Source organism: Enoplosus armatus, chromosome 1, assembly GCF_043641665.1.
Source record: "Enoplosus armatus isolate fEnoArm2 chromosome 1, fEnoArm2.hap1, whole genome shotgun sequence".
NCBI lineage: Eukaryota > Metazoa > Chordata > Actinopteri > Centrarchiformes > Enoplosidae > Enoplosus > Enoplosus armatus.
The window spans coordinates 8,102,173-8,129,131 of NC_092180.1; the positions used below are offsets into that span (position 1 = coordinate 8,102,173).

At 40.9% G+C, this 26,959-nt stretch overlaps 3 protein-coding genes across 3 annotated transcripts; 1 reads left to right on the plus strand and 2 right to left on the minus strand.

The window, feature by feature from the left end:
- Nucleotides 1-5,272: 5,272 nt before the first annotated feature.
- Nucleotides 5,273-5,518, minus strand: ctxn2 (cortexin 2). The gene has a single exon (XM_070910042.1). It carries the CDS (start codon nucleotides 5,516-5,518, stop codon nucleotides 5,273-5,275), a length of 246 nt encoding a protein of 81 aa, XP_070766143.1.
- Nucleotides 5,519-11,255: 5,737 nt separating this feature from the next.
- myef2 (myelin expression factor 2) lies at nucleotides 11,256-19,892 on the plus strand. Its single transcript, XM_070902877.1, has 17 exons — nucleotides 11,256-11,373; nucleotides 12,409-12,611; nucleotides 13,354-13,406; nucleotides 14,381-14,388; nucleotides 14,485-14,578; nucleotides 15,069-15,260; nucleotides 15,358-15,511; nucleotides 15,610-15,659; nucleotides 15,742-15,802; nucleotides 16,878-16,982; nucleotides 17,430-17,474; nucleotides 17,570-17,665; nucleotides 17,796-17,891; nucleotides 18,089-18,148; nucleotides 18,719-18,903; nucleotides 19,384-19,435; nucleotides 19,546-19,892. Exons 1-17 carry the CDS (start codon nucleotides 11,264-11,266, stop codon nucleotides 19,707-19,709), a joined length of 1,728 nt encoding a protein of 575 aa, XP_070758978.1. The 5' UTR covers nucleotides 11,256-11,263; the 3' UTR covers nucleotides 19,710-19,892.
- A 1,009-nt stretch (nucleotides 19,893-20,901) lies between these two features.
- slc24a5 (solute carrier family 24 member 5) lies at nucleotides 20,902-26,726 on the minus strand. Its single transcript, XM_070923085.1, has 9 exons — nucleotides 26,564-26,726; nucleotides 26,045-26,224; nucleotides 25,116-25,199; nucleotides 24,750-24,853; nucleotides 24,506-24,606; nucleotides 23,297-23,580; nucleotides 22,946-23,152; nucleotides 21,586-21,687; nucleotides 20,902-21,224 (listed from the first exon to the last, which is right to left on the minus strand). Exons 1-9 carry the CDS (start codon nucleotides 26,724-26,726, stop codon nucleotides 20,902-20,904), a joined length of 1,548 nt encoding a protein of 515 aa, XP_070779186.1.
- Nucleotides 26,727-26,959: the final 233 nt, after the last annotated feature.

A 26,959-nucleotide genomic window follows, 5' to 3' on the forward strand; every position in this document is an offset into this window, starting at 1 on the left:
GGCAACAGCACATGTTGTTCTGTGGTTGCAGTTTATGGGGCTTTGGATAGTATTTCCTCAGACCTGCGGGCCCTTTGGATGAATCATCGGGAAACATCCACATGGAAGCTCATTTAACTAAGCAGGAAAAGTTTCAAGGTTAAAGACCCTTTACAATGTGTATGGCCGTGGCAGAGATTGATAAAGCTAATATGGCATGACAGAAAAATATACATTTCAAAGCAGATATATAAGCAACAGGATGTAATCAATAGAAGTAGCGCGATAACGAGAGGGAAATCAATGTTATAGTGACTAAGATATTGGGCCCATAAGCGTTATATATTTGATTAAATACATGTTATCAGGTGATCTTTGCCACAAAGTGTTAAGAGGGAAAGTTGCTGGGTTGGCTAGCACAGAAGAAATGGCAGAAATTCACGAGGAGAATGAAAGTTAATATGAGACCATGAATTACAGGAACTTGCTGGAGGCACTTCTCTATAGCCACATGACTTCTAAAGTGCCTTTAAAAGACCTCTTAACAGGTAAACTTCCTTATTACTGATACACCACAGTGATTTATGCACACAGCGAAAGGCAGGCTAATGACTCGAAAACTGACCTTGGCTGTGTTGCAGGCTGAGAAAAATACACCACCACGTGTTTTTATGTGCAGATTGAAAGGAAGCAATCAATTTCACAATGTTTTTCACATTCGGAACACAGTGGTTCAAAGTTGTTGGGATTTTCCACAAGAATGATACTGTCACACGTAATGTAATGACTACTGCAGTGCAACTCTTCCCTTCTGCCTCACGTCTCTGTCTTAATCAGACTGCAACATGTAATTTTAACTGGTAATGGAGATATTAATCCTCAGCTTTGTGTCGCATGTTAGTTGTCAGAGTTTATTTTCAGTCAGAGATCCTCAGGCCCTACTGACTCTCCCACAGTCTGGATGTGCGATTAAGGAGATTCCTTTTTTATTGGGAGGGCTGCTGGACTTTTGTCTGCTCTGCTTGAGTAAATTCAGAGTATACAGTGCTCCTCAGAGAACTGTTGAGCTTATATGAGTCCATGGCAGCAGGTGCATATGCTCCAATTTCTACAGAACAAGGGAATCTGCACTCTACTTCATGTCCAAAGAGGCAGAAAAAAATCCCTTTGCAGGATTTGTCAAACCTTGCTCTGCTCACTGCAATGTGAAACAAAGTGATTAAGTGCAAAAGTGCAGGCATGGACAGACAGGCTTCCTGATACTACATCTTAAATGGCTGCAATAAATAAAAGGTGTGTGGGTAAACCCTATAGCTCATCTCGGCTATATATACTCCAGTCAGCATAGGCCTGCTAGTGATATCAATCAGAGACTAAAAGAAAAATGTTCAATCAAACATAATATATTACATATGCTTTGTGATAGAGAAATGTATTAAATGTATCAGATATGGATGTTAAACTGAAATATTCATGGGATTCATTATTTCAAGTGATCTCATTAAGTTTCAAATGAGAGAGGTTAACGTTCAAAAAAGAGGGGCCTGACAAGAAGGATCTCTGGGTGGTGGGTTAATGGCTGCTCTGTGCTATAATCCTGCAGAGACCAAATGAGACCAAGTGATTCCAAAATAAAAAGAGTGTACGACTAATTGGTAAAATCTTACAGATATATTATACAGATCTTCAGGCTCTGCTAACTGTCCCACAGCCTGGACTCAAGACTAAAGTTATACCTCTTGTGAGAGTTGCTGGACTGTGGCTTGTTCTAAAAAATATTTTGCTATGGTTGATCCCACTTTGCTTGGAATTGTTCAATTTGCATGTTAAAATCAAATTTTCAATCGAAAAATGCAATATTTCTTATTTTATTTTTATTTGAAAGAAACATTAACCTGCAAATAACCAAGACAAGCATATCCAAGAACTGGTGTATTAGTAAAGTGCAGTTTTGAATCAATTAAAAGTAGATTATTAAACATAACTGCTTCATAATCATTAATAATTGTTATAAAATATTAATATATGTCATGGTATCTAATCATTAACCTGTTCATTCATACAGTCTTGTAGGTGTTCAATGTGATTAAGTCTAAAATTCAACACAGCCTTCATTTGACATGAGGGCTCTGATGTAAGATTTCAGTGCAGGCATTTGAGGTGGGGTAGTAAGTTCACCTTGGTCAATATGTCTGGCGTTAAACTGTATTTGTGTAGTGTGAATCAAAAATGAAGTTACATAAAGGCTTAAGCATGAAGTTGAGCCTTTTTAATAAAAGAAATGAAAACATATTGAGTGCAATATTCACTCTGTCACTGACCTGATTGTTATTTTTGGAAATTACTGTACTAAAAGTAACATTAATTGAATATTAGAGAGCTGTTTGGATGTCTTCGGTAATAAAGAGGCTATTGTATCTCCTGGTCTTATCACAACAAATCAAGGACGTAGCTTGTGAGGTCCGAAGACCAATAGCAATAAAACTGATGATTGATAATCAGCAAAAGCTAAGGTCCACTATTCAGCTGACTCATTGGTCCTATGATATGTAACAATGATTCTGTAAGCACTATTTGTCTTTTTTTCTGTAAATCCAGTAGCCAAAGGGTAATTACATTAGTGTCCTAATTACTTATGTGTCCTTAAAGGAAAACATTCAAACAAACAAAAGATGAATATTTCAAATCATTTTGATTATTCTATTTGCTGTTGCATGCAGGAGAGTGTAAGGGGATCACTTGAAATATGCACAGTATAACTGTAACTGTCGTCCCTGTTTGAATTTTTTCCTCATCATTCTTCCCAATATATGCAAAGATGAGGTTTGTTGTCTCTACCTTTGTTCCCGTCAAAGATGGGAAAGTGATTTACGGTATTTTAAATACCCTTCAGACAACATACGCCCTGACTGCACAATGAGATATTAAAATACAATGCAAAGCAGACACATTTGTTAAAATCTGATAGATTTATAACCCTTGTTACTAGTTGGGTTAGTTTTTCTTTTAAGGTTAGTGGGCTTGTAGGCTGAAGAGGAAAAGGGCACATAACATAGATTTCAGATAAGGATGCCACATATGTGACAGAGATAATGGCGCAACAATGATTGCATTCCTGACTGATGTGTGTTGAGGGAGGTGTGCAGGAGGTGACCCGGCCTCTGAGTGTCAGCTGGCCACAGGAGGAAAGGCCGGTAGGCTGTGCAGATCAAGACGTGCCTTACCACCACAAGACTGTCAATGGATGCCTGTGTGTATCCCTTTCTGCTGCTGCATTAGCCCCTTTCTGTCTCTAGACCCTGCACGTACTTTCACACACATCATAAGCTCCTGTATGAGAATCTACTCCTACCAGTGTTATTGTTCAAATCTTTGATCGGCTCTTTTTCTTCCAGCGTTGCTCTAATGCACCCTGTCGCTCCCTCTCTGTCTGTTGCTGCAGCGATGTTGGACAACCACTGCCAGAGTTTAAAGCAGGGAAGACATAAAGGCTTGACATTTTCATCAAAAGGAATTGTGAGCCTTTGTTACATCCTGTAACTAAGACTGTCAAGTATCATGCCAATTTATGATCTCAAAGTGATCTCACAAACATCATTTCATATTCAACATGCCCCACAGATTGCAATAAAAAACCCCAAAAGATTTGACCAACAATAGTTTAAAGTGAAGAAATTCTATTTATTTCACATAATTGAATCAAATCTATATCAATGAGAAATCTCTACCACCAGCTGAGCAAGCAACAGGTCAGGAGATGAAGATCTGTCATCATGATATGCCTCACACACGCTCACGCACACACACACACACACACACACACACACACACACACACACACACACACACACACACACACACACACACACACACACACACAACAGGTGCTCTAATGTTTCTAGATGAAGGCACATAAACCCATTGAAGGTCACAGTAAGGCAGATTCACAGCACTAAGGAGAAACCGTAGACCGTTAAAATTAGCAAAGGAACACTCAAGACTTTGACCAGTCTGCCGTATCACAGGATCTATGTCCAGGCCTGTCCTGTCTTCCTCTGTCTGGAAGGAACAGAGCAGGTGAGAAAGGGTGAGGATGGCTGAGGATAGGAGGAAAAAGATGTTCACGTGCAGTGCTGACAGACATCCCACCCCTGTTTTCCATGTGACCTTTTCCTCTGCAGACAGGTAGTGAGAGTTTATCCTTGTCATTAGAAAACTAGCAGCGCTGAGAGAAGGAGAGCGCTGAATCCTCATTTCGCATAAAAGTTCTTTGGCTTGATCGCATCAGCCAACCTTTAGACACTTGACAGACGGAACAATTGACAGTCCATAAATCAACATTGTCACATGTCTTTGCAGACACACTGTCAATAGTAAACACTTTTTTCTTTCACTCAGACATGTAATTGTGGCAACATACGGTATACCATCACTCAAAGACAGCAGCAGTTCAAACTCTGAGAGTTGTTTTTGCATCATTTATAAACAGTACCACCATAATGTAAATCACAGTTTGTTCAGTTGCCTTTCATTGCATGATTTCAAAAAACAAGACGCCACGGAAAGGACCAATCTGTACACACAGCAGCAGCAGCAGCAGCAGCAGCAGCGGCAGCATTCCTTTGGATCGCCAACAGACTGGATTTGATTAGTCCACAAAGCACTAATTTGACATAATACCCTGTATCCAACCATATACATTCTTGGGCAGAACAGCTCTGCTGTGCAGAGGTGCAACCACTCTGTTTCCCATTCTGAGTTCACATAAGGATTCTTGTCCCTGAGTCTTCAAACTACATCTGAATAATCCCACTGCATCCTAATTCCCCACCCTGTCCCACAAGCATCCACCTCTTACCACCTCTGATCATCTACAGACATTCAACTTGTAGGTTTGGGTTAAAGGGAGCTTCAGCTGTTTCCGTGTAAATCGATGAGCTGAAATGCACACCCCCTGGCAGCAGGGCAAAGAATATGACACAGCATCTGCCTCACACTCGCTCAGGCACACACAACAACGGACATGTAGTCACATACAGTAGAGAGACTCTACACTGGCTCTGAACTAACAGCGCACACACATTGAACAACATACACAGCTTCAGTCTCTTAGTTTGGTCCGTCACAGAGAGATGTCTTAATGGTGTGTCAGTGTCAGGTGCAATGGCTGTGCAGGGATGTGGCTTGTGTGTGTTTGCATGTGTGCAAGTATATTCGTGTCTGTGTGTATGCATGTGCGTGTCTATAGGCATTTCTGTTTGTGAGGATATCTGCGGATATGTTTGTCCCTGTGTTAAGTAAGGGCGTACTCAAATGTCCCTTTCTCCAGCCCCTCGATGCCATCAGCCCAGTTGGAGGAAGGCATACTGCTGTAGGGGTCCAGCAAGATCCTGAAACACCTTACTATCAGCAGCCCCAGGAACACCAGTAGCATCCCCACGAAGGCAAATGCTGTCTTCTGCTCCAGAGTCAGAGAGTGCGCCATCATGTCGTTTCCGCTCATGGCAGCAAGGGAGTGGTTGTAGTGGACGCTAAACATGGTAAACCAACATCTAGGTGTCTCATCTCTCCTCTGATGGGGTCAGGCGTTTAGAAGCCTGCATGTTACCTGGACAGAGATTACATGATGGCTTCAGATTAGTGCTGTTTTGTGCAGAAAGGATCCATTTAATCAACCTTTTTAAATATCACACTTAATGCATACACTGCGTAGGCTGTGGGAAACAAGGGTGCAGATATGGCAAAGAGAAAATACAGAAATTAAATGTTGTGAAATGAGTTGACCATGAACTAAGGAAGGATAACAGGTATCTATAAATAGCCTCTTTTGAATGTGGTATCAAACAGATGCCCAGAGACTTCGATCTCTCTCTCACTCTGCCCCTCTGGGAATTGTGCAGAAAATTACAAAAGGCAAACATGAAGAGAAGAGTGAGGGAGACTGCAGGAAAATGGGTTCAGGAATACAAGCCAATGCCACGGCTACATTCCTTTAAGTCGGGTTAGAATTACAGTGTCGCAGTGCATAGCTTGCTGTAAAACATAGGCGAAGCGGTAAGGTATCAATGAAAGCCTCACATCTCATGAAGATGTGACGTTATGTATGTTTGGTTTAGAAGAAAGGGCTCTCTACCTGTTGCGTGCAAGCAGATGCCTGCCAGACAGGGTAATTCCATTAGACAAGAAAGCGACGGTGATTGACCAAACATAATCACAAAATTGGCGTTGTCACACAAGTGCAAGTCTGCTTCTGTCATTCTTTTCCTCCCAAATCTTTCATATGAACACAAGCAGCAGGTGGCTCGAGTGAGAGGAAGGGAGGGGGGCTTAGATGAGAGAGGGAGGGCACATACAGACAGGGAGAGGAGAATGAACAGAGAGAATTGGGAAAGACAGACAGGGGGAGAAGGAAGTGGAATGATGAGGAGGACACTGCACAAGTATACATGGTGTGAGAGACAGAGAGGAGAGAGGGAGGGAGTGAGGTAAGGTGAAAGAGAGAGACTGCATTGACAGATTCTCTAGTGAGGCTGTCTAAGGAAGAAAAAGCAGGCATCTCACCGTCATTATCGTTCCATCCTTACAGACCTGTTGCTGCTGTTTCTTGCGAACTCCTCTTTCCCGGAGCCCTCAGACACATATCCATTAATCCATCCATTGCTGGCATACTGACTGTGCTAGGCTAACCTCTCATCTAAACAAGAAGCGAGAGATAAAGAGAGACACAGAGAAGCGAGGGAGAGGCTGGATCAAGCTATGATACGTGTCTCTTCTCAGAGATACAGCTCCTCTCCTCATGCTCCCTTACTTGCTGCCTCCTCCTCATTATCATTCTGTTTCTCTATCTCTCTCTCCAGAAGCACGCACGCTTGCTCCTGCTGCATGGCAACCACTTGTTAGTCTCACTCAGCTGCTCTGCTGTCTCAGTCATTCACAACACCCCCACCCCCCACCCCCCCTCCCTCAGCAACACCAGGACGGATGCAGCAGCATAAACAAGCAATCCGCCTCTTCTTTTTCTTCTCTCTTCAGTCTCCCCTCCCTGGTTTATTTGGCTTTTCTAAAAATGACTCCACCAAAATGTGACAGGAATATCATGGCTTAGCCAGCAGGAGAAATACTGCCTCTCACTGCTCCTGGCCAGTAAATGCTGCTGCAAAGGTATTTTTGGTACAGCACAGCATTATCCTCAAAGCCTGGTTTGATGATGTGTTTTTAATTGGTGCAGTTTGCTGTGGTCAAATCCGAATTAGCCCCTCTGCTTAAAGTCTTACGAATGCAAGCTTCTTGGACATGGTGAAGGAGAAGAGACGGAGTATTTAAATATTGTACAGGAAAACAGACATCGGGTCATCTGATTGCCCACTGTAACAGAATGCAGCAGTGAAGCATCTGCCCATCTGTTTTGTAGTTATGCAGTGCAAATTCATATCAGCAATGTAGTTGTAGTCTGTCACAGTGGTGCAGTGACTCGGATCTAAGGATAAGGCATGCCATGAGGGAGATGGTCATCACTGGTGTGCGATGCACAATAATTCATGGCTTAAAAGTGGTAAAGAGAGCTCCATTTTCACTTTTCTTTTTGGTTGAAAACAGCAGACAAACCCCCTGAGAGAATCTAAACTCAGAGGCGAATCACCTCCCTCACATTAACTTTCACTTCAAAGTTTTATGCCTCTGCAGTGTCTTTTGAACTGTCCTTGTTTTCTTGGGTCAGTAGCAATTTCTAGTACTTGGCTGTAATTGGGAAGAAATAGGTAATGTGGCACTGCTGCGATTGGTCGACAGAGTCAGTGACTCATCATCACATTTTTATTACACATTTATTTCAAGGACAGTTCTTGCTAATTAGATGAGGAGATGTCACGCTGTACAGACAATTAAATCGTTAGACACTGCCTCATTGCCCACATGTCAATTTAAAAGACAAGGTCAAAATGGAAAACTATTGGGTCGCAGCGCAGTAATGCGTGGTCATCAATGATGAGGTCAAGTTACAGGCAGCGTGAATTGTACTATATCATTATTATTAATCCATTACAGTGAATCTGCTGTAAGAGAGGATTTCAAGTCCATTTATGTGAACGTCCAATGACTTACACTGGGACACATCATCTGTCATCATATCTGTCAACAGTCAGAACGAGCAAATGTGCTTTTACTTGTGTGTCAATGTGTGCTGATGTGCTTTGGACTTTTTTGGCTCTGGAAGAGGAACTGCTGAGACAATCTAAACCTGTTGCATAAAGCATATTAGAATACTACCCGGTGTCCATAGGACATAAGGATAAAGATTGTTAGACTTTTATCTCATCAACAGGTCAGGAGCAAAACTGATATTGAGAACTATAAAACGATGATTCTGTGAACTTCCCTCTAATGTTAATGAACTCTACACCACACCCTCATGTGATAATACAATCTGTACAAGGAGGTACAAAGACAGATGCAGTGAAATTGCAAAGATTTTAAATACTTTATTAGGCCTCCCCATTAGCCTGACTGCAGCAATTACTGATTCTCCTGGGGCTCACAACTTAATTAAACTGACATGATCCATTGTAAGTCACATTTTCATTTAAAAAGGTTGGTGTGAGTTTTTAGAATAAATATAATAATCTACAATATTGTAATTAAAGATGTCAGAATCAGAATCAGAATCAGAAATACGTTATTGATCCTCGGGGGGGAAATTGTACAGTACTGGTGCTCCCATTCAAGAGTAGAAAGTAGCATAAATTTAGGACTAAAAGTAAGTACAAAATATAAAAATAAGAAATAGAAAATAAAAAATATACACATTTACATTATTTAAGTGAAAAATAGAAGTAAAAAATATACACAACAACAATGTATATGTATGTATATATATATATATGTATGTACTGTACTGTTGTGTATGACTATATATGTTTTGCACTGAAACGTTTAAAGAATAAATAATAGTGAGGTAGTATGTGTCGCAGCAGGTCCAGATTTCCAGTCTGTTTCTTCTGAGTGTTAGTGACACTCAGAGGGAGGAGTTGAACAGTCTGATGGCCACAGGCAGGAATGATTTCCTGTGTTGCTCTGTTGTACAGTTGGGAGGAATGAGTCTCCCACTGAAGGTGCCCTTGTGCCTGACCAGTACTTTATGGAGAGGATGTGAGACGTTGTCCAAGATGCCCCGCAGCTTTGACAGCATCCTCCTCTCTGACACCACCATCAGAGAGTCCAGCTCCACTGCCACAACATCACTGGCCTTGCGGTCTATTGAGTCTGTTGGAGTCCGCCACCCTCAGCCTGCTGCCCCAGCATGCAACAGCATAGAGGATAGCACTGGCCACCACAGACTCATAGAACATCCTCAGCATAGTCCGGCAGATGTTGAAGGACCTCAGCCGCCTCAGAAAGTAGAGACGGCTCTGGCCCTTCTTGTAGAGGGCATTAGTGTTCTTTACCCAGTCCAGTTTATTGTCAGTGTGAACTCCCAGGTACTTGTAATCCTCTACAATGTCCACACTGACCGCCTGTAATAAATATAAGCAATTATAATGTTGTTAATAGGTGTGGGTTTCCAGGTTGACTATATTGTTGCTTGAAGATAAAGTGTTCTGATTGTGTTTGTTTGCTTTTTGTTGAAAAGACGACTTGGTTTCTTCAAGTGGATAATATTTTAGTCTGGAGTGTTTCCAAGGAAGCCACTACAAAGAGGTACTTTTTAGTAACTACTGACTGTGAGAAATCACCTCCAAAGGCCTAATGTGGTTTCTACAAAACAATAAAAAGCTACAAATGTGGTGAGATACTCAGAAAGTCACATTCCAGCTTAAATGTTTGTGGGAAACTTCAACATTAACTAAATGATTTGTATACTAACTTAGGTTAACTGACTGTTCTAGTGTTGTGCCAGTGGGATGTATGCTATAAAAACAACTAGCCGCCAAGGAACTGCATTATCAGTTTATTGACCTCATCTTCATTTACAGAGTTAAACGTGTACTGTACTGTATGTTAAACGTTAACTTTTGTTGCAGGTCAACCTGATCCACGGTTGTGACTGAAAGTTGTTCAGTGCACCCGACTGATCAGTAGCATCCGTTCCTGGATTAAGTGAAAATGCATTTATTTTCAGGAGTGAGGTTGCACCAATTGTTGAGTTTGTGGCTATAGCAGGCAGAAACCTCAACAGCCGAAATCAAGTATCAAGAATCAGTATATGAATAGGACACTTTCACGTAACATAGCAAACATCTGGGTCAGAGAAGCTCACCTGTACATGTACTGAAGATTCTGACGGATCGGACTATGCACATGTAGTGTGAACTGGTTGTAAATGTGACAATATCCTCAAAAGTGGCTTTACAATGGCTTGGCTGCACGATTTCCTCTGAATATATGAAAAGATTCAAATGAAAAAAAATTGAGGTGAGACATTCTTTCCCCCATTATTATCAATGCACCCTTAAACATGACAATTTGGAGTTATTTGTTTCCTAACAAGTCTTGCTTTGAATGGCTGCTCAGATGTAAACATGTGTAGGTATCTAAATGATGAATGAATTCTTGTACAGCATAAATCTATTGTTTGAACGCCATTATTAAGGTCAAAATGCTGTTGTCCTCATATCTCAAAAAAAATATTCACAATTAGGAGCTGGGCAACGTTTTCTAAAGAAGTATAATCAACTTTATATGATATTGAAAAGTCAGATTTAGATTTTTTTGGGAGGTGGAATCTGCACAGACTTGCTGAGCAGAGTCTCTACAAATGTTAAAGCATATTGTACAAAGAAAATTAGATTATTCCTCTGGTAGAGTAAAAGTGCATCAATCAATAGTTTCAGGAATGATAAATTGGCTTGTCTCATTCTGCACTATAAAATTAGCATAACAACATTTGCAGAGTATTCAGGGACTTACTGGTTCTAGTACTTCAAATGTCCAGGCTTTGTCTTGTGCATGGATCAAACTGCTTTAGTGGGTTGCACAGGTCTTGATATGGGTTTCTGGGGTCTGGCTACAATTCAAAAACACATAACATGCATCCATTAAATGGTGTCACTTTCTGCTCTCACTTACTCTCAATACGCAAGTGTCTACTAACCTCAGAGTTACTTTCAAATGGTCCCATTTTATTTGTGCTTTTTCTCCAGCACCTGTTTTATTCTACTATTCAGTTCACCCAGGCTGCCCAGCAACATCTCCCAAATCTCGCGTTGGAGACTCAAATCTCCACTGCACATTTTGAACTGCGTAGCGACAGGGGCATATTGCGTTGTGTGGGGCTAAAAAAAACCTCAACATGGCAGATGTTGCAACTCTTGATGATGAGCCAAAGCAAGAGGAATCTACTGCATCCGTCAAGTCCGACACCGAGGAGACATCTGAAGAAACACCCAATGGCGTGAAAACGTGAGTGAAAATGATGTACCTTTCTGTCCCTCCCGTTTGTGCAGACGATAGCTAGCTTAGCTAAAATGGAGTCCTGTGATGCTAGCTATTGTTAGCCAAGAAGCCTCTTATCTCTGTTGTCAAACATTATAGCTGTTAACTGTTAAGTACCTGTGTGAAAGATGTTAGGGTGGTAGCTAACATGACGCCTTAAAAAAATGCTATATATTTTCTATCGGAGTCTCAGAATTGTGCGCTATTGCCATAACGTCAATCATTGTGTAATGGGTCAACCTTTAACGTTGCTAGTCACGGTTTGTGTTTGTGTGTTCTGAATTCTGAGATTCAACTCTTGTTAAATCAAGAAGTTAAACCTAGATTAACCCTTTAATCTTTAACGAGTTGGGTACATCAAATGGGCTATGCTTGATTTCAGATGGCATGAGCTGCTAGCGTTAGCATCCCCGTTAGCTAGCGTTAATCTTACGTTTCACTGTGCAAAGATAACAATAACGTGAGGTTAACGTTAGCTGCAAATGGCTCCGCGATGCTGTAATGTAACCTAAAACTAGGTATGTTACTTAGCTAATTAACTTAAGTAGCTATGCTAGCTAACGTAGTATTTTCTCTGGTTTCTTTGCCTCACCAGAAGGCTATTTTTACAGCATCCTTTTGATAATGTGTCTTAATAGTACAACATTTTAAAATTCTAAGCATTGGTTATGTAAAATGTGGACTCTTGAAGCCTAAATACAAAGGTGTCCTAGCATTTGTTCATACAAAGTTCTGTATAGAAATCTGTAGATTTTTTTTTATGCTACCTGATAACTTTATTCCCTCAAGGTACATAGTACTTATTTATGTAACATTTACAGAGCTGTACCATTCCTTCTGTATGGAAAGAGTGTTGTTCAAATGTTAACAATAGCACATTACCAGAGAAATGCAAAACACGCTACAGGACAGGCCTGTTAATATACAGACTACATTGTGTGATCTCTGAATGTGGTTTGGAGAGTGGCTGTTCTCTGACTTGCAGCTTTGTGCATTTTGCAGGGATGCTGAAGAAACTAAGCCCCCCAAAGAAAAGCACGATGCTAAAGAGAAGTCCTCCGGGAGCAGAAGAGGAAACCGCTACCATCCCTACAAAGACAAACATGGTGGAGAAAAGAAGGGTGCTCATAGGAACCGGGTGTTCATCAGCAATATCCCGTATGATATGAAGTGGCAGGCAATTAAAGACCTAATGCGTGAGAAAGGTAATGTCCCCAGTGATGGGGATGGTGTCTCCCCTTCTCTCTATCTCTTCAGCTGATTAGAAGTTCTTGACCCTTTTTCCTTTGTTTCCAGATGGAGCAGTAGTCAATTAGTTTGTAGCTTTCTCTGGATGTACAGATAGTAGGGAACCAACATAGTGTGACATTAGGTTATTGGAGTTTAATACATTTTTTTGGATGGACACCAATTTAGTTTGGGCTGATATGTATGTGAGAAAAGGAAGATGAACTTGTTACATTGTCACTTGTTTTATGGCATTGTCAGCTCCAAAATGTAACCTCAAACCAGTAGCAGAATTGATTGTTGAATGATTTTGTTGCATCTGTTGCAAGGTGAATCTTGATCATATGAATGACAATATTGTAATGTTTTACTTTCTGAATTATGGGGGTCTCAAGAAGCCTTTTGAAAGGTCAAAGGACAGCTTAAAACTTTCAACTGCCATGAATGGAATCTGTTGATAAACTGATCATGTTGAAGTCTTTTGAATTTCCCAGGTTTAATGTAGCTGTGTTTCTCTCTGGCCTTGGCCTTTGGGTGTCTCAGTCACTGCCCAGAAAGGCATGGTGTTGTCTGGTGGGATGTTGGTCTGGGCTGACTGTTGATCATTAATGGGACATTTCCATCTGTAGCGGCATTGCCAAGGCCAACGGCGACTTGAAGACTTGGTGACTTAAATTCCTTTGTTCTTTTGGTATTTTTCCTTTTGTATGTCTCATGTAGTTGGTGAGGTTACATACGTGGAGCTCTTTAAGGATGCAGAAGGAAAGTCAAGGGTAAGTGATGTGGCCAACTTGCTGCACGAGGTTTTAAATGCCCTCAGCAGGCTCTCATTAACTAAGTGCTCTTTTAGGTTCTGATCCTTTGGGTCTTACTAAGTTACTGAACTGGAGATACTGTAGGTTGTGTTTAGAGCCTGATAGATGGCTAATGATTTGATATTCATTTGAAAGGGAGATGTCCTGTTGATTTTGGAAAAGTAGCCTAATGAACTCATACATACATAGAGTACACTTTTGCTTTTGTTGTTGTCATTTCAATTGGTGTAAAAGTTTGTTTGTTTGGCCATTTTCCAAAGGGAAATGTGGGTTGTGTGATTTGTCTTATTGATTGACCCTCATGTCTCAAAATCTTATTTTACAATTCTGTTATATGGCACAGCTCTCTCTTCAAAGGAACAAACCAGTCTTGAAAGATGTAGTGTTTTTTTATTATGTTTTTATATTAAATGGCAAAAATGCATACTATAGATGTAAAGGTGGACCACACTATTTTTCTTTATTGCAGTGGTAAAACTGGTTAATCCTAAACAATGTACTTATTACATTTGTTAATGCATTTTCTACCTTGGTGTTTGTGTCCAGTTCAAAACTTCAAAATGTTTCAGGTAAATTACAATGTCTGTTAATGCTAAATGTTTTTACCAAAAACGTTATAAAATATAAATTATTATTGTTAATGTATTATTTAAAACGTGTTAATTGTCAACATTGCTTCAGATAATGATAAATAACATGCTCTTATTAGCCTTTTAATCTTGGTTGCAATAGACTTAAACACAACCAAAAACCTGCTGGCTCAAGCCAGTGGGCAAAATATGGCCAACATGCACAATAGAAAATACTAGAAGCATGTTGATACATTAGATTTATAATGTTCCAGTGCTTTGTTTTGATTCTAACTGTATTTTGTTCACTCCCTCGACCTTGGATATCTTTGCTACCTGGATCCAATGTTGCCCCCTTGCTAGGGTTGTGGGTAAGAAGCTACCTCACTTTCGCAAACATAGAACTTTTTTTTAAATCTTGCGCTTGCATTGACTCTTCTGATGCCTCTCTTTCCCTGATTCAACAGTGTGGTGGAGTTCAAAGATGAGGAGTTTGTGAAGAAGGCGATAGAAACTATGAATAAGCATGACCTGAGTGGAAGACCACTCAACATCAAGGAGGTGAGAACAAAGTATATATTGTTATCTTAATTATAACATAATTATAACACAACCACTTGTTTTGGCTTCAAGAAGTAAATTACATTTTTTTTGCGCTTTCTCCCTCTATTTTTCTGTCACTATTTTAAGAGTAGCAACAGAACACAAGTGTTTTTCTTAATTCTGGCCCAGATTTCATTAAGTAAATAATCCTAATGCAGACGTTTGCCATCATGTTACTGTAAACTTTTCTGTAGATTGCGTCCATACAATTTGAACGATTTGCAAGTAGTCACATATATTTGTAGCATTTATTACATCAGAGTAAATCTTGTAGTGGAACTGAAAATATAATAGACACTGAAATACCACCAGATAACATCTGGAAACGTGTGGAAATTGCATTGAACAATTGTCTATTATTCGTTGTACAACCTTTACCTGACTGATTCTTCATGATTATCTTGATTTGGCTTTTCAGAAGTAAATTGTAATGCATTTCTTATTGAAGGACCCTGATGGGGAACATGCTCGGCGTGTGCTCCAGCGCATGGGAGGAGGTCAACAGGGGGGTCGTGGGCAGGACATGGGCCCGGGTGGAATGAACATCCCACCCTCCATTGCCAACAACCCCAACATCCCTCCGGATGTCCTCCATGCACTGCAAGCCGGACGACTGGGCAACACGGTGTTTGTGGCCAATGTGAGGACATACTAATAAACAACTTCCAAATCTAGCTAGTGATGATTATTCATGTTGATTACATATAGTTGTGTCTTTTCTGTTGTTTTTTTTGCAGCTGGATTTCAAGGTGGGCTGGAAGAAGTTAAAGGAGGTGTTTGGCATGGCAGGTGTGGTGAAACGAGCTGATGTAAAGGAGGATAAAGATGGCAAGAGTCGCGGAATGGGAACAGTGACTTTTGAGCAGTCTCTGGAGGCTGTGCAGGCCATCTGTATCCTTCAGAATTGAACACTAAAATAGAAAAAGAAAAAGCACACAAAGCAATGCTTAACAATTTTACTGTGATCTTCTCCTTGACTCTGGACTCAGCCATGTTCAATGGACAGATGCTCTTTGACAGACAGATGCACGTTAAAATGGTATGTTATTTGTAGTTATTACATAACTAAAGTTGTACAGAGGATGTGAAAATATGTTTTTACATTTGTCATGCTTTTGTAGGATGAGAAATCTCTTCCGCCTGATGATTTCCATCAAGTAGAAAAAACACCTCAGTTACCACGTGAGTACACTGTTATCCCCCTGTCAGCGTTTGATATCAAACTCGTATCCATAGTAATAAGCTCAGTGAATTGTGTATAGCAATAACATTGTCAGTCTATGAGGTATGATACCCTCTGGGAACAAATGACACATGTTAATTTAATTGCAGACATATTTTACAGTGACATGAGAAATATGTTGCTGTAGCAGTATGCTAATGAAATGAAATACTATGTGGCTTGTGAGTTTTTTTTCCCCCTACCTGTAAGATCAAAGTCAATCACTACTGACACTGCAGTCAAATAGTTTAAAACTTACATGACAAGGAATTCCAAAGTATTTATTTAAAGGACCCGCTTTTTATTACATGAAAATAGTGTATTACACAAGCAGTAATTAGAAGTTTTTATTGATGGAAAATCTGCATTTTGAATTGTTTTTTTCTGTTCGTTAAATTCCAAAATGTGTGTTTGTTTTACTCTTGTTACAAACATTATTTTAGCAAAAAAAAACAAAGTTTCTTTTTAGATGTTGGAAAACATTAATTACTTAGAAGTAGTAGTAGTTGTTGTTTAGTGAAAGTCTTTGTATTCTGTAAGACCTGTCTGTTAATTTGAACTGTAGCATGTCATGGTATGCTTGTTTATTACGTATTACGTGGTATGGACAGGCCTGATGGTCTGATGTCTGCACTGAGACTAAAGACTCGCCTCACCAAAATAGGATGTGGAAATACTCAACAAATTGAACAATTTGGCACAAGGGTGAATAAATAATATCTGCTCTACCCAGCGGCAATGTCTGTACGCCTTTGATGTTAAGTATGCTCTGAGCAGTACATCTGCCATTCATGAGAGTTGGTGCATTGCAGATGCAGTAAAGGCTCATGTAAAGATACTGTTTGTATGGCACATTTCCTTTTTACTAAATTACTTTGTACTAAGTGCACAAACATTTATCGTAACACACAGTTACGATAAATGTTGGTAGCATCATTGATTACCGATTTAGCTTTTTATACGCTATGTTATCAACTCTGCTATTGGTGCTAGTCTATTACATAGTTCAAATATTCTTTTCTATTTTGTGTGTAGGGGGTCTAGGTGGTATTGGCATGGGACTGGGTCCAGGAGGGCAGCCTATAAATGCCAACCGTCTGAGTGGTGGTGGAGGAGGGATGGGCTCCATGGGGCCTGGAGGTCAGTCACATACGTACAGTACATCACGTACTGTGTTGCAAACCAGTCTGTCTCTATAGGCAAACGCTTATCTGAGAGAATCAGATGCATCTCCACGAGCTGATCAACACATTGGCACCACAAGGCAGCATTAATGAACAACTCTGAATATCATTCTGTAATAAAAATATCCCAGTAAATCAACATACACAGTTAATGTGTAAACCATGCAACCATCAAGTCTTTCATGGCTCATCTTTGAGCTTGATCTTATGACCCTTCAGCAGTCTAAATATGAGTTAAAGAGATATGACAAGCAGAACTCCTACCAGCTGAAACACAAGACTTTTACACTACTAGGTGACTGACATGAGGCCACACACACTACCTTACGATTCACACATACCCATTGGATGTAAATACATACAGTGTGCACTTTGGCCTGAGTAACATAGTTTTCTGCCGCAGGTATGGATGCTCCAGGTTGTGGTGGAATGAACAGACTTGGAGGAGGTAAGGTTTTTGCTACCTGAGTTTTCCCTGTGAAAGACCAACTTTGTGTGAAGGAAAAAGGGGAGTGTGATCAACCTTGGTGCTGCTTTTGACAGGAATGAGTGGTGGAGGGGGCTTCGGGGGCATGGATAGCATGGGCAACATGGGCGGCTTTGGAGGGAGAGACATGGCGCCAGTTGGCAGAATGGGAGGTACGTGAGCGTATTCACTCCTACTGGGCAGAGATGAGGTTCAGTTCACTAGGATGTTATACTGTAAACATTGAGGTGCACCTTTTGTGTTAACTTAAATCTAAGGTTACATTTTGTTTCCTGTGTTGAGATATGTACCGGTCAGGAATGGGCGGAATGGATCGGGACTTTGGCCATAGTGACATGCCAATGAATCGAGGATTTGGGGATTCCTTTGGAGGAATTGGTAAGTGATGCTGCTGTCATACTTCAACACCAGACACAGTAGAGGTTATGTTCCTCCATGTAGTTTGATTTTGAGGTATGATGGGGTTTGGGGATTGCTTTTTGTTATGTGGGCTGTTCTGGTTATAGACTGTTTCTGTGTTTGCTGTTTGCTGTGTTTTTTTCTAATCTACACCAATTTGCATTGTCTACTTTTAGGTGGAGGTTTTGGAGGAGGCATGGGCAGTGGTGGCATGGGGCACATGGGCACTGGATTAGGTACACGAGATATTCCATCCACAGTTTTCACAATGTGTTATATATAAATTCTTGTGCAATAGATACACATTGGCTTTGGAGGTTGTAAGATACAGTTAGTTCTCCAGAAGAACCACATGCCTCTTTATTACTGTTGACATTTGAAAATGATTAGCCCATATCATTTTATAGTCTTGACAGTTTATAGACCCAATCATGTTAAAGGACGGATGAGTATTGGCGTACCATGATGTTGAAAGTCATCAAGTTTCATACTTTGCTTAATAGGTGATGGATAACAAGGAGGCCCACTAGTTGCAAAGAATGTCCTTCAATCAGCCTCAGTATAAGCATTGGCTCATAACCCCCCCCCCCCCCCCCCCCCAAATAAATAAATAAAACATCCCTGCTATGCATTGATGTATGAATTAATGAGTCTTGCTGTATCTGCTGTCCACAGCTGCTTTATTTTGTATGAAAGCCATCTGAAGTTCAGCAGGGCAGCCTCTGATTTGAGAAGTGCAGTGCCATTATGCACGGCCATCCACTGTGTTAACCTTGATGTAAATCACGTGTGTGTGTTAATTGCAGGTGGTGGAATGGGCAATATGTCAATGGACCGGATGGGCTCCAGCTTTGACCGTATGGGCATGTCAGGAATGGACATGAACCGTGGCTTTGGTGGCTATGGAGGTGGGGGACCGGGACACATGAGTGGAGGCATGTCTGACAGAGGCTCTGGGTCCAAAGCAGGCTGTCAGATCTTTGTGCGAAATGTAAGTGTTGGTTAGATATGTGAGAGCTTTGCTAGTGTGTGTGGATATATAGAGAATTAGACGTCCGTTAAATAGGATCAGAGTTACAGAGCCATCTCTTAAGACCTCTCCAATGATTTAATGACTCTTTCATTGATAAATACATTTTCTCGATGCGTTGATGCCCTACTATTGACTGAGGTTTTAATGGGACACAACCCATGCTTGTTGTGCATTAATACAAATGGTAATGATGCTGTAAATGAGTAGTTTATGAATGGGTTGCGTAGATGAATTAACTTGTGCTGTACTTTACAGTAGGGCTTTGACTTTCAGTATATATATATATATATATATATATATATATATATAAGTCCAACTCTTCATGATGTATTTGTACAATATGCTTTATTGATGCACTCATCTTTCTGCATCTTGTACTGGTTTCATCTAGCCTCAAATATGTTAATATTAACACATTTATACATATCTGTGTTGCAGCTGTCCTATGATCTGACATGGCAAAAGCTGAAAGAGAAGTTCAGTCACTGCGGTATGTCTTTTGCTCAGTATGAAGTAAATCTTTATTGCTTAATTTACAAATCACTCAACGACTTCTCTCTGACAGTTCATCATGAATGCCCAAATCTTTGTCTACTGCAGGCCAGGTAATGTTTGCAGAAATCAAGATGGAGAATGGAAAGTCAAAGGGCTGTGGAACAGTGAGATTTGACTCTCCAGAGAGTGCTGACAAGGCCTGCAGGATGATGAATGGAACCAAGATCAACGGCCGAGAGGTGGACGTCCGTATCGATCGCAACGCCTAGAGCTTTTGTAGAAGTCATGCTAACACACTTCCACATTCAGCCCTCTTGCCAATGATCTTTTGTTTTGTTTTAAAAACACAATTACTTCATATCTCCATGTGTCCACGGTTTCATTTTTTTTTTGGTTTATATATATATATACTACATAGCTCTTTTATCTTTGTTTTGTAAACCCTTTTTAATTTGTCAGGTGGTTTATTTGAACAAATAAACTTTTTAATTTTTAAACCTGGTGGTTGTAAAATCTTGTGAGATCAAAGTCTCGAAGTTCAGATTGTGTAAACTGACCCTGAGGTGTCTACTGTTGCTCAACACTGCCGTACAGTGGCCTCTTGAAAGTGGGGAAATTCCACATCAATCACAAAGGCAGCAGTTGGAATAAAACAAGAACAGAAAGGACATGGATTTTATCAGGCATGGTCTCCAACACTAATCACAGGAAGCTATTTATATTCCCATATCTTTGAGACTGGTGTTAGCTTTTGTTTCAGTAGGATAGTATAGTCACTTCTGATGAGACTGGGATTGTTACAAATCTAAGAATAGATCAGTGTCTGAAGTCTTTGCAGTTAGACAACTGATAAAAACGTAAATCTTTCCATTGTTACTTTTGAGGAAATAGAAGACGAGTGGAGAGTTCTGTTTTTTACTATTTATGGTTCTTTCCACCTCCTAGCAGGCAATAAGGACTTGCTCATAAACACTTATCAGAGTTGTGTAGATGGTGTCTTTTTTTTGTCTTAACTCAACAACCCACTTAAAAAGAAGGACAGGGCCAAATGAGTTCAGTTGACACCTTTTATTACTTGACTCTTGACTTGTCAGTTCTGGATTTTTTTTAACTCTGCAGTCACTCTTGTGACAGCACATTTTCTGTTTATGGGCCTTGAGTAAGACAGAAGACATCTCAGAACTTGATAACGGGTCTTCATTGTACGATAAGTCTGGTCTGGATCTGATGCAAAAGAATGACCTTCAGCACATTTCCACCTTCGGTAAAATATATATTAGAGATCATCCTCTTCATGAGATGTGACCAGCACACGTCTTCCATGGTGCAAAATCTTTAAAAGTATGCGAGTGCTTCCTTGTCTTGACATTTGGTGATTTATGGGCTTAACAATTTTGCTGTGTTTTCGGACTGTTGTTAGAGTCTCAGAGAATATGGCTTCAGTCCTGGGGAGGTCAGACCTCAGTCACTGCACAGTCTTATAGGATTATTCCCAATAATCCCCAGCTCATACAGGATGGACAGAGTGGCAAAGAGGATGTAGCAGGAAAGCGAAACGATTCCCAATTTCCAATCCAACTTCCAACCGTTGATATGAACGGCTACAAAAAGGAAGACTATGGAAAGGAGCAGTGTGGAGGAAATGAAGACCAGTCCAGTGCTGTTGACCTCTACAGGGTTGTTGGTGTCCACAAAGGCAGTCTTAATGAACCAAGGCAGGCCCAGGCACAGCATGTCGAAGACATTAGAGCCCACTATGTTGGACATGGCCATGTCGGCTTTCCCTGGTGAACAGAAAACATGTTTACATATCGGAATAAGTCTCTGTCAACACAGAATTTAAGTATTTAAGTGAATTTCATGTCCTTTCTAAAATAGCTGATGGGAAAATGAGTCAGCAAAGTGAATAATCGATAATCACTAAGGAAGAGAGCTCAGTGCTTAAGGATTGGTAGAGGACTAATGCTTTGGGCAGCGACCACATTTGGGTGTTATTTAAGAAATGAATCAGTGGTGTTGCTCATGAAGAAGAAACTCGCCAAATTACTATTGATTTTAGAATTGATAGTTTTGTTATGGCTGGCCTCAAACTATATTCAGGACTGTTGAGAATTGCAACGGATAAAATGTGACACTAATGTGTACCTTCTCTGGCCACCATCACACTGGCCACGGTGTCAGGTATACTGGTGCCAGCAGCAAGCAGAGTGAGTCCCATAACTGTGTCAGGGATGCCAAGGGTCTCACCTGTGTAAACACAACACAGATCCAAAATCAGTCACCCTTCTCCCAACAACATCAAGCTAGAGAGAAAACAGCAGCTGATCTGGAATGTGGTTATATAGGGTTAATACATTATCGCTGGAGGCAGGGCTGTAGCCAGGATTTGAGAAATACTGAGGTCATAAGACCAAATTCCCCATCCAGCAGAATCCCACCCACCAAAGAACATTTCACTTGCCATTAACTTACCTAAACATTTTTGAACATAAAAAAAGGGATTATGTTATATTCATTATTTAACTGTTGATCAATTATATGTACTTAATTCCTTTTACTTAGTCGTTTTATCTAAAAAATGTCAAATTCAGTTTAAAAATATGAGAATGAGCCTTACAATACCCAACAGGTGTAATATGTGTAATCCTATAATGTTAAGTCCTTTTCATGTAACAATACAACCCCCACATTTCCAGAAATACAACAGAGGACATGACCTTGTGTTCTCAATGGTGGCTACGACTGATTGGAGGCCGATGTGGGAAAACACATTTTCAGTTAAGCTCTACTAGTACCCAAATATTAACCACATATTTTGAACGCTTCCCTTGAATCCATCCTGCCTGTGTATTGCAGCCTTTCATGTGCTCTATGACACTGCTAAGTTGCTAACAGAGCAGAGCCACGGGGAAACATTCCCAATCACATACTGTGTGTTTGAGTTGTACCTGCTCGGTCCCATGCCTGCCCTTTCATAAGACTAAACTCTCCCTCCATGTGAGTATATCTGACGACTACGGGATAATAATCTCATTATACTTCAGTAGACCTACTACCGTCACATGATGAAGCGGACCTTTTAGCCTGATCCTAGGTCAGTTTTACAGTTTACATCTCTGTTGTAGATAAGGGGAGTAAAGCTGTTCTTGGGCCCATGCCTGTGGGTAGTTCTGTATATACACACATGCAGAGCTCACATGACTGTGTTTCCTGAAGGGTGAAGCAGGCTGTAATCCTGCTGTGGCTGGGCAGGCACATGGCCCACTGCAGCTACAATAACAGCTCTCTTAACTTTCCAGGACAATGGCATCCCAGGAATTAGCCAGCAGACCGACATGTGATTCTACTCTGCAAATCAGACATTTTTCTCACAAGTTTCAAACACTTGTGATCCACAAAGGCTCTGTAACCCGTTGCCGATTTACACCTGCAACCGACCTGAAAAGACTAACGACACGTACAGATTTCACACAAGCTCATCCCAGAAAGCAAAGTTAAAACTTACCGATAACAGTGACCATCCACACCATCATGTATGTGAAACCTGAGATCCAGACGGCCGACATGAGGAAGGTTATCATGAACCACTGCTTCCAGAACCTTCTCCTGCAGTCAGGGATGGTCAGGAAAAGCAGAGTGATGATGGGCAGAGACAGAACCCAGAGGATCCGTTTCAGGTCGCTCTCCGGCACGGCAAACACATTTTTATGCTCTGCTGGGACGCAAGCAGACAAATGTGTTTAAGAGTAGATTTGTATCCCATCATCAGAGGTCATAAAGGTGAAACAAGTGAATAACATCATGTTGAAAACACTGGAAAACAGGGAACTTGTGCCACTAGGAAGTGTGTTTTTACCTTCAGGAATCTCATTGAGGCCATGCAGGCTGAGGGACAGGTGAGAGTATCCCGAGTCGTCCTGGAAGATCCCACTGTCTGTTCTGGAGCGACTGTGGACTCGCAGACTGGTGTCGTCGTTCCAGCCCATCAGAGCCTGTGTCTCGGTCTTCTCACCAGATCCTTTACCCAGACAGGTGCAGCAAGGGCTCAGCTTCCTCAGGACAAACTCACTGATGCGGAGGTCAAAGCACAGAACCACGATGTAGACGACGTAGACCAGCAGCAGACAGGCAGCGTCATACCTGTAAACATGCATGAAGATCCATTCTTGACCTTGGGGACAGATATAAGTCGTAAACTGTCTAAATGCGAGGTCCACTTACTTAGCTATTCCTGGAGCTTTCTACCAAAATCCCATGGCCTACTTCAGAGAATGGACCTTGCTCAGGTGTCATCACGTGACCTATGTACAGGACCTTGGTCATGTGAGGAGGGCTGTGGAATACGGTCGAAAGCTCTGGCAATATATACTCAAATGGGCCTTGCGGGGCCTCGCTTTCAGAAGATTTACCACAAAACACATACAGTGTATAAATGACCTCAAAAAGTATTTTGTGTTTAATCAGTAGATAAAGGAGATTTATTGTCTTCATCTGAAATGTGGCTGTTGTTCTTGTCCCCTGCTTCAAGTAGTTTCTGTTTCACACCAACAAGTTGTTTATAGCCATGTTTTGGCTACTTTTCATTACAGTTTGGTTTCTTTTTTTTATTTTCCAACAAAGAAAATGTAGTTCAGCTTTTGCGAAACTCTATATCCTGATCATAATAAAGCTGTGCTCTTTGTCAGCCAATACTGTCACCAAAAGTAAATAATTCCAGTACGTGTGGAAATCTTTCAGAAACGCTGAATGCTACTGTAATTGTTGTGTTTATGATCTGATATTGTGTGTCTTTAGGGACATTTATTGCTCTGCACTCAAAGGCTCTGAGGAGTCTCTGTACTGTACTACACTGTACTTGTTTTGTGATCTAATTTCATTTGTTGTTCTCAGTGTCACAAGATGCCATAAACAGCTCTATCTGACTTTGTCTTTTACAACATCCTTACATGTAGGTGTAAGGTCTGAAGATCATGTAATCATATCCCGCTGTTGAGTCAATGCACACAAATACACACACACACACACACACACACACACACACACACACACACACACACACACTCACCAGTACACCTTGTTATCAGAAATGATGGCAATAACAGCAGCAACACTGATGCCATATGCCAGGCAGTCCCTGAACAGTGGCCAACAGGTGAGACGCCCGGCCTGATTGAGGAAACAAAAAATAAATGGTTTACAGCTTACACAACAATGAATCCTCCGCTTTGACCCAGTGAAGGTGCCGCTCTTATGTACAAGTAGTTAACAGGTGGGTAGCCTTTGTCTGAATAACGTGAGTCAGAATGTACCATAGGAGCCAAGATTCCACATGCAGCACAGATTCCTAGCAGGTTGTAGACGGCTGATCCCACGATGGTGCTGACCCCAATGTCTCCCTTCGTCACAAACACACCTAACACACAACACACAACACACACACAGAGCACAGCTTAGCTTCGAGGACATGGACAATGTGGAAGCATCGATGAAACGGAAGAGGTTACGTCTGGAGAGCAAATAAAGTGCTGAGAGGAAAAATGTCCTAATCAAAGGCCTCAGTCCCTTTCTGTTCCCATATGGTGGTGAAGTCACAGTTCATCGAGCTGGGAGGGGACACACTGATGATGCTGGTGTCATCGTGAACGTTGCTGGCTGTTATACTAATGCATGTTTACCCAGAAAGGCTGTGACCAGTTCAGGTGCAGAACTCCCGGCTGCCATAAATGTGGCTCCTGCTACGTCCTGAGACAGTCCCAGACCTGAGAGAGACACAAGCAACACCCAGAAGACACTTTACATGGTGTGTACAAAATAATAGAAACACCTGATCGTACAATACCACAAACCCCAACCTAAAAAAATGACTGAAGCTTCAAATAGGTGATTTTTATTGCCGGGCTATGTCTAATGTATGGGATTGCATTATATTGTACAGGTAAGTCTATTAGTTAAGTTTACAGCTAATCAACAATTTAATTATTTGAATATGTCTGAATATATTTGGGGTTTGGACTGTTGTTGTTGTTGTTGTCAAAACTAGACATTTGAAGACGTCACCTTGAAGCACTGGTTATGTTAAGTATTCTTGATGATCAAGGTATACACATCCTCATCCAAAGCAGAAGTAGAAACACCACAACCACACCCTGGTAAATGTTATTTCCATTCATTAAAATCCAGCTAAAAAAAAACCTGTGCAATCAGTTAGAGATACCACATATCGTATTATATGTATGGACGTGTACATTTACACAATCTGACCACACAGTCCTACAGTATCTGTACAGCCCAGACTATAACGTCTGTGGCTGTTGGTTTCAAAATCTTTTATTCCAAAAATGTACCCCCAAAATAAAACCACTACAGTTGCAAATGAAGCTGCAAATGAACTTTTACCTTGAATTTACCACATTAAAAACAGCTAGGCTACTATGATAGTTATGTTTTATAAATATATTATAAAACTAGTGAGAATCTAAGCTTATAAATCCTCTTTATTCACATAATCACACTATTACAGTTCATGTAATGATGCAATGACCCCATCCAGCCCTTCAAAACACACAGATGTTGAACATTTTGTATATATTTCACTGTTACTTACGTTCACTGATCACTTCTAAGGATGGCAGAAAGTAATCATCGCAGACTATTGAGACAGCCAAAAGCATGTAGAAAATAAGCATAAAATAAATGACGAGCCCTCCGTCCTTCCTCTCCTGCACCGTGAAGAAGCCATCCGGGAACTCGGAGGACTGTGGTGAGATGCACTCTGTCTCATTCTCTGAAACAGCAGATCACACAGGCCAAAAATCACCGACAAAACCTTAAACAGCCAGCCTGTTGCTGAAGTACACTGCACCGAGATTGTGTCTTCTCTTAATGGCAGTTACACGGTGCTTCATGCCTGTGAGACACGAGGATTAGTGGCGCAAACACTGTCACAGCTGCTGAGCCACAATTGATTCCTCACACAATGAGCCGTGACATTTGTAATGACACATTAAACAGATTAGAATAATACAGGCAAACAGTTCTAGGACTGTTGTGGGAGATAAAAACAACAACAACAACAACAACAACAACAATGAAGTAAACAAAAACACACATATGATTTTCTTACCAAGAGCCCGACGCACCCTGACAGAGTGAGTTTCCTGAGCTGTTTTTGATGTGAATGACACAAGGTGGACCGTGCAATACAGAAATATTACAAATCCTAGAAAGTAAGGTATAAAGTCTTTTCTCTTCTTTTTCTGCAGAGCTGCAACCTTAGTCATGGCCATTTGGGTCAATAAAGTGAAATTAGCAATTATTCCAAGGAGTCATATGTTTCTTTACTCTAACAAGCTGGCGATTAAGATTAAATGTGGGCTGCAGCTATAAACGCTGCATCTAACACTACACTACGACTACAAGCTGCAAAGAGAGGGATTATTGGGGGGAGAAAGCATCTTTTAAGGTCTGGCGCTACCAAGAATGGGGGATCACGAGTTGCGAGTCATTCCAGTCGAGTTGA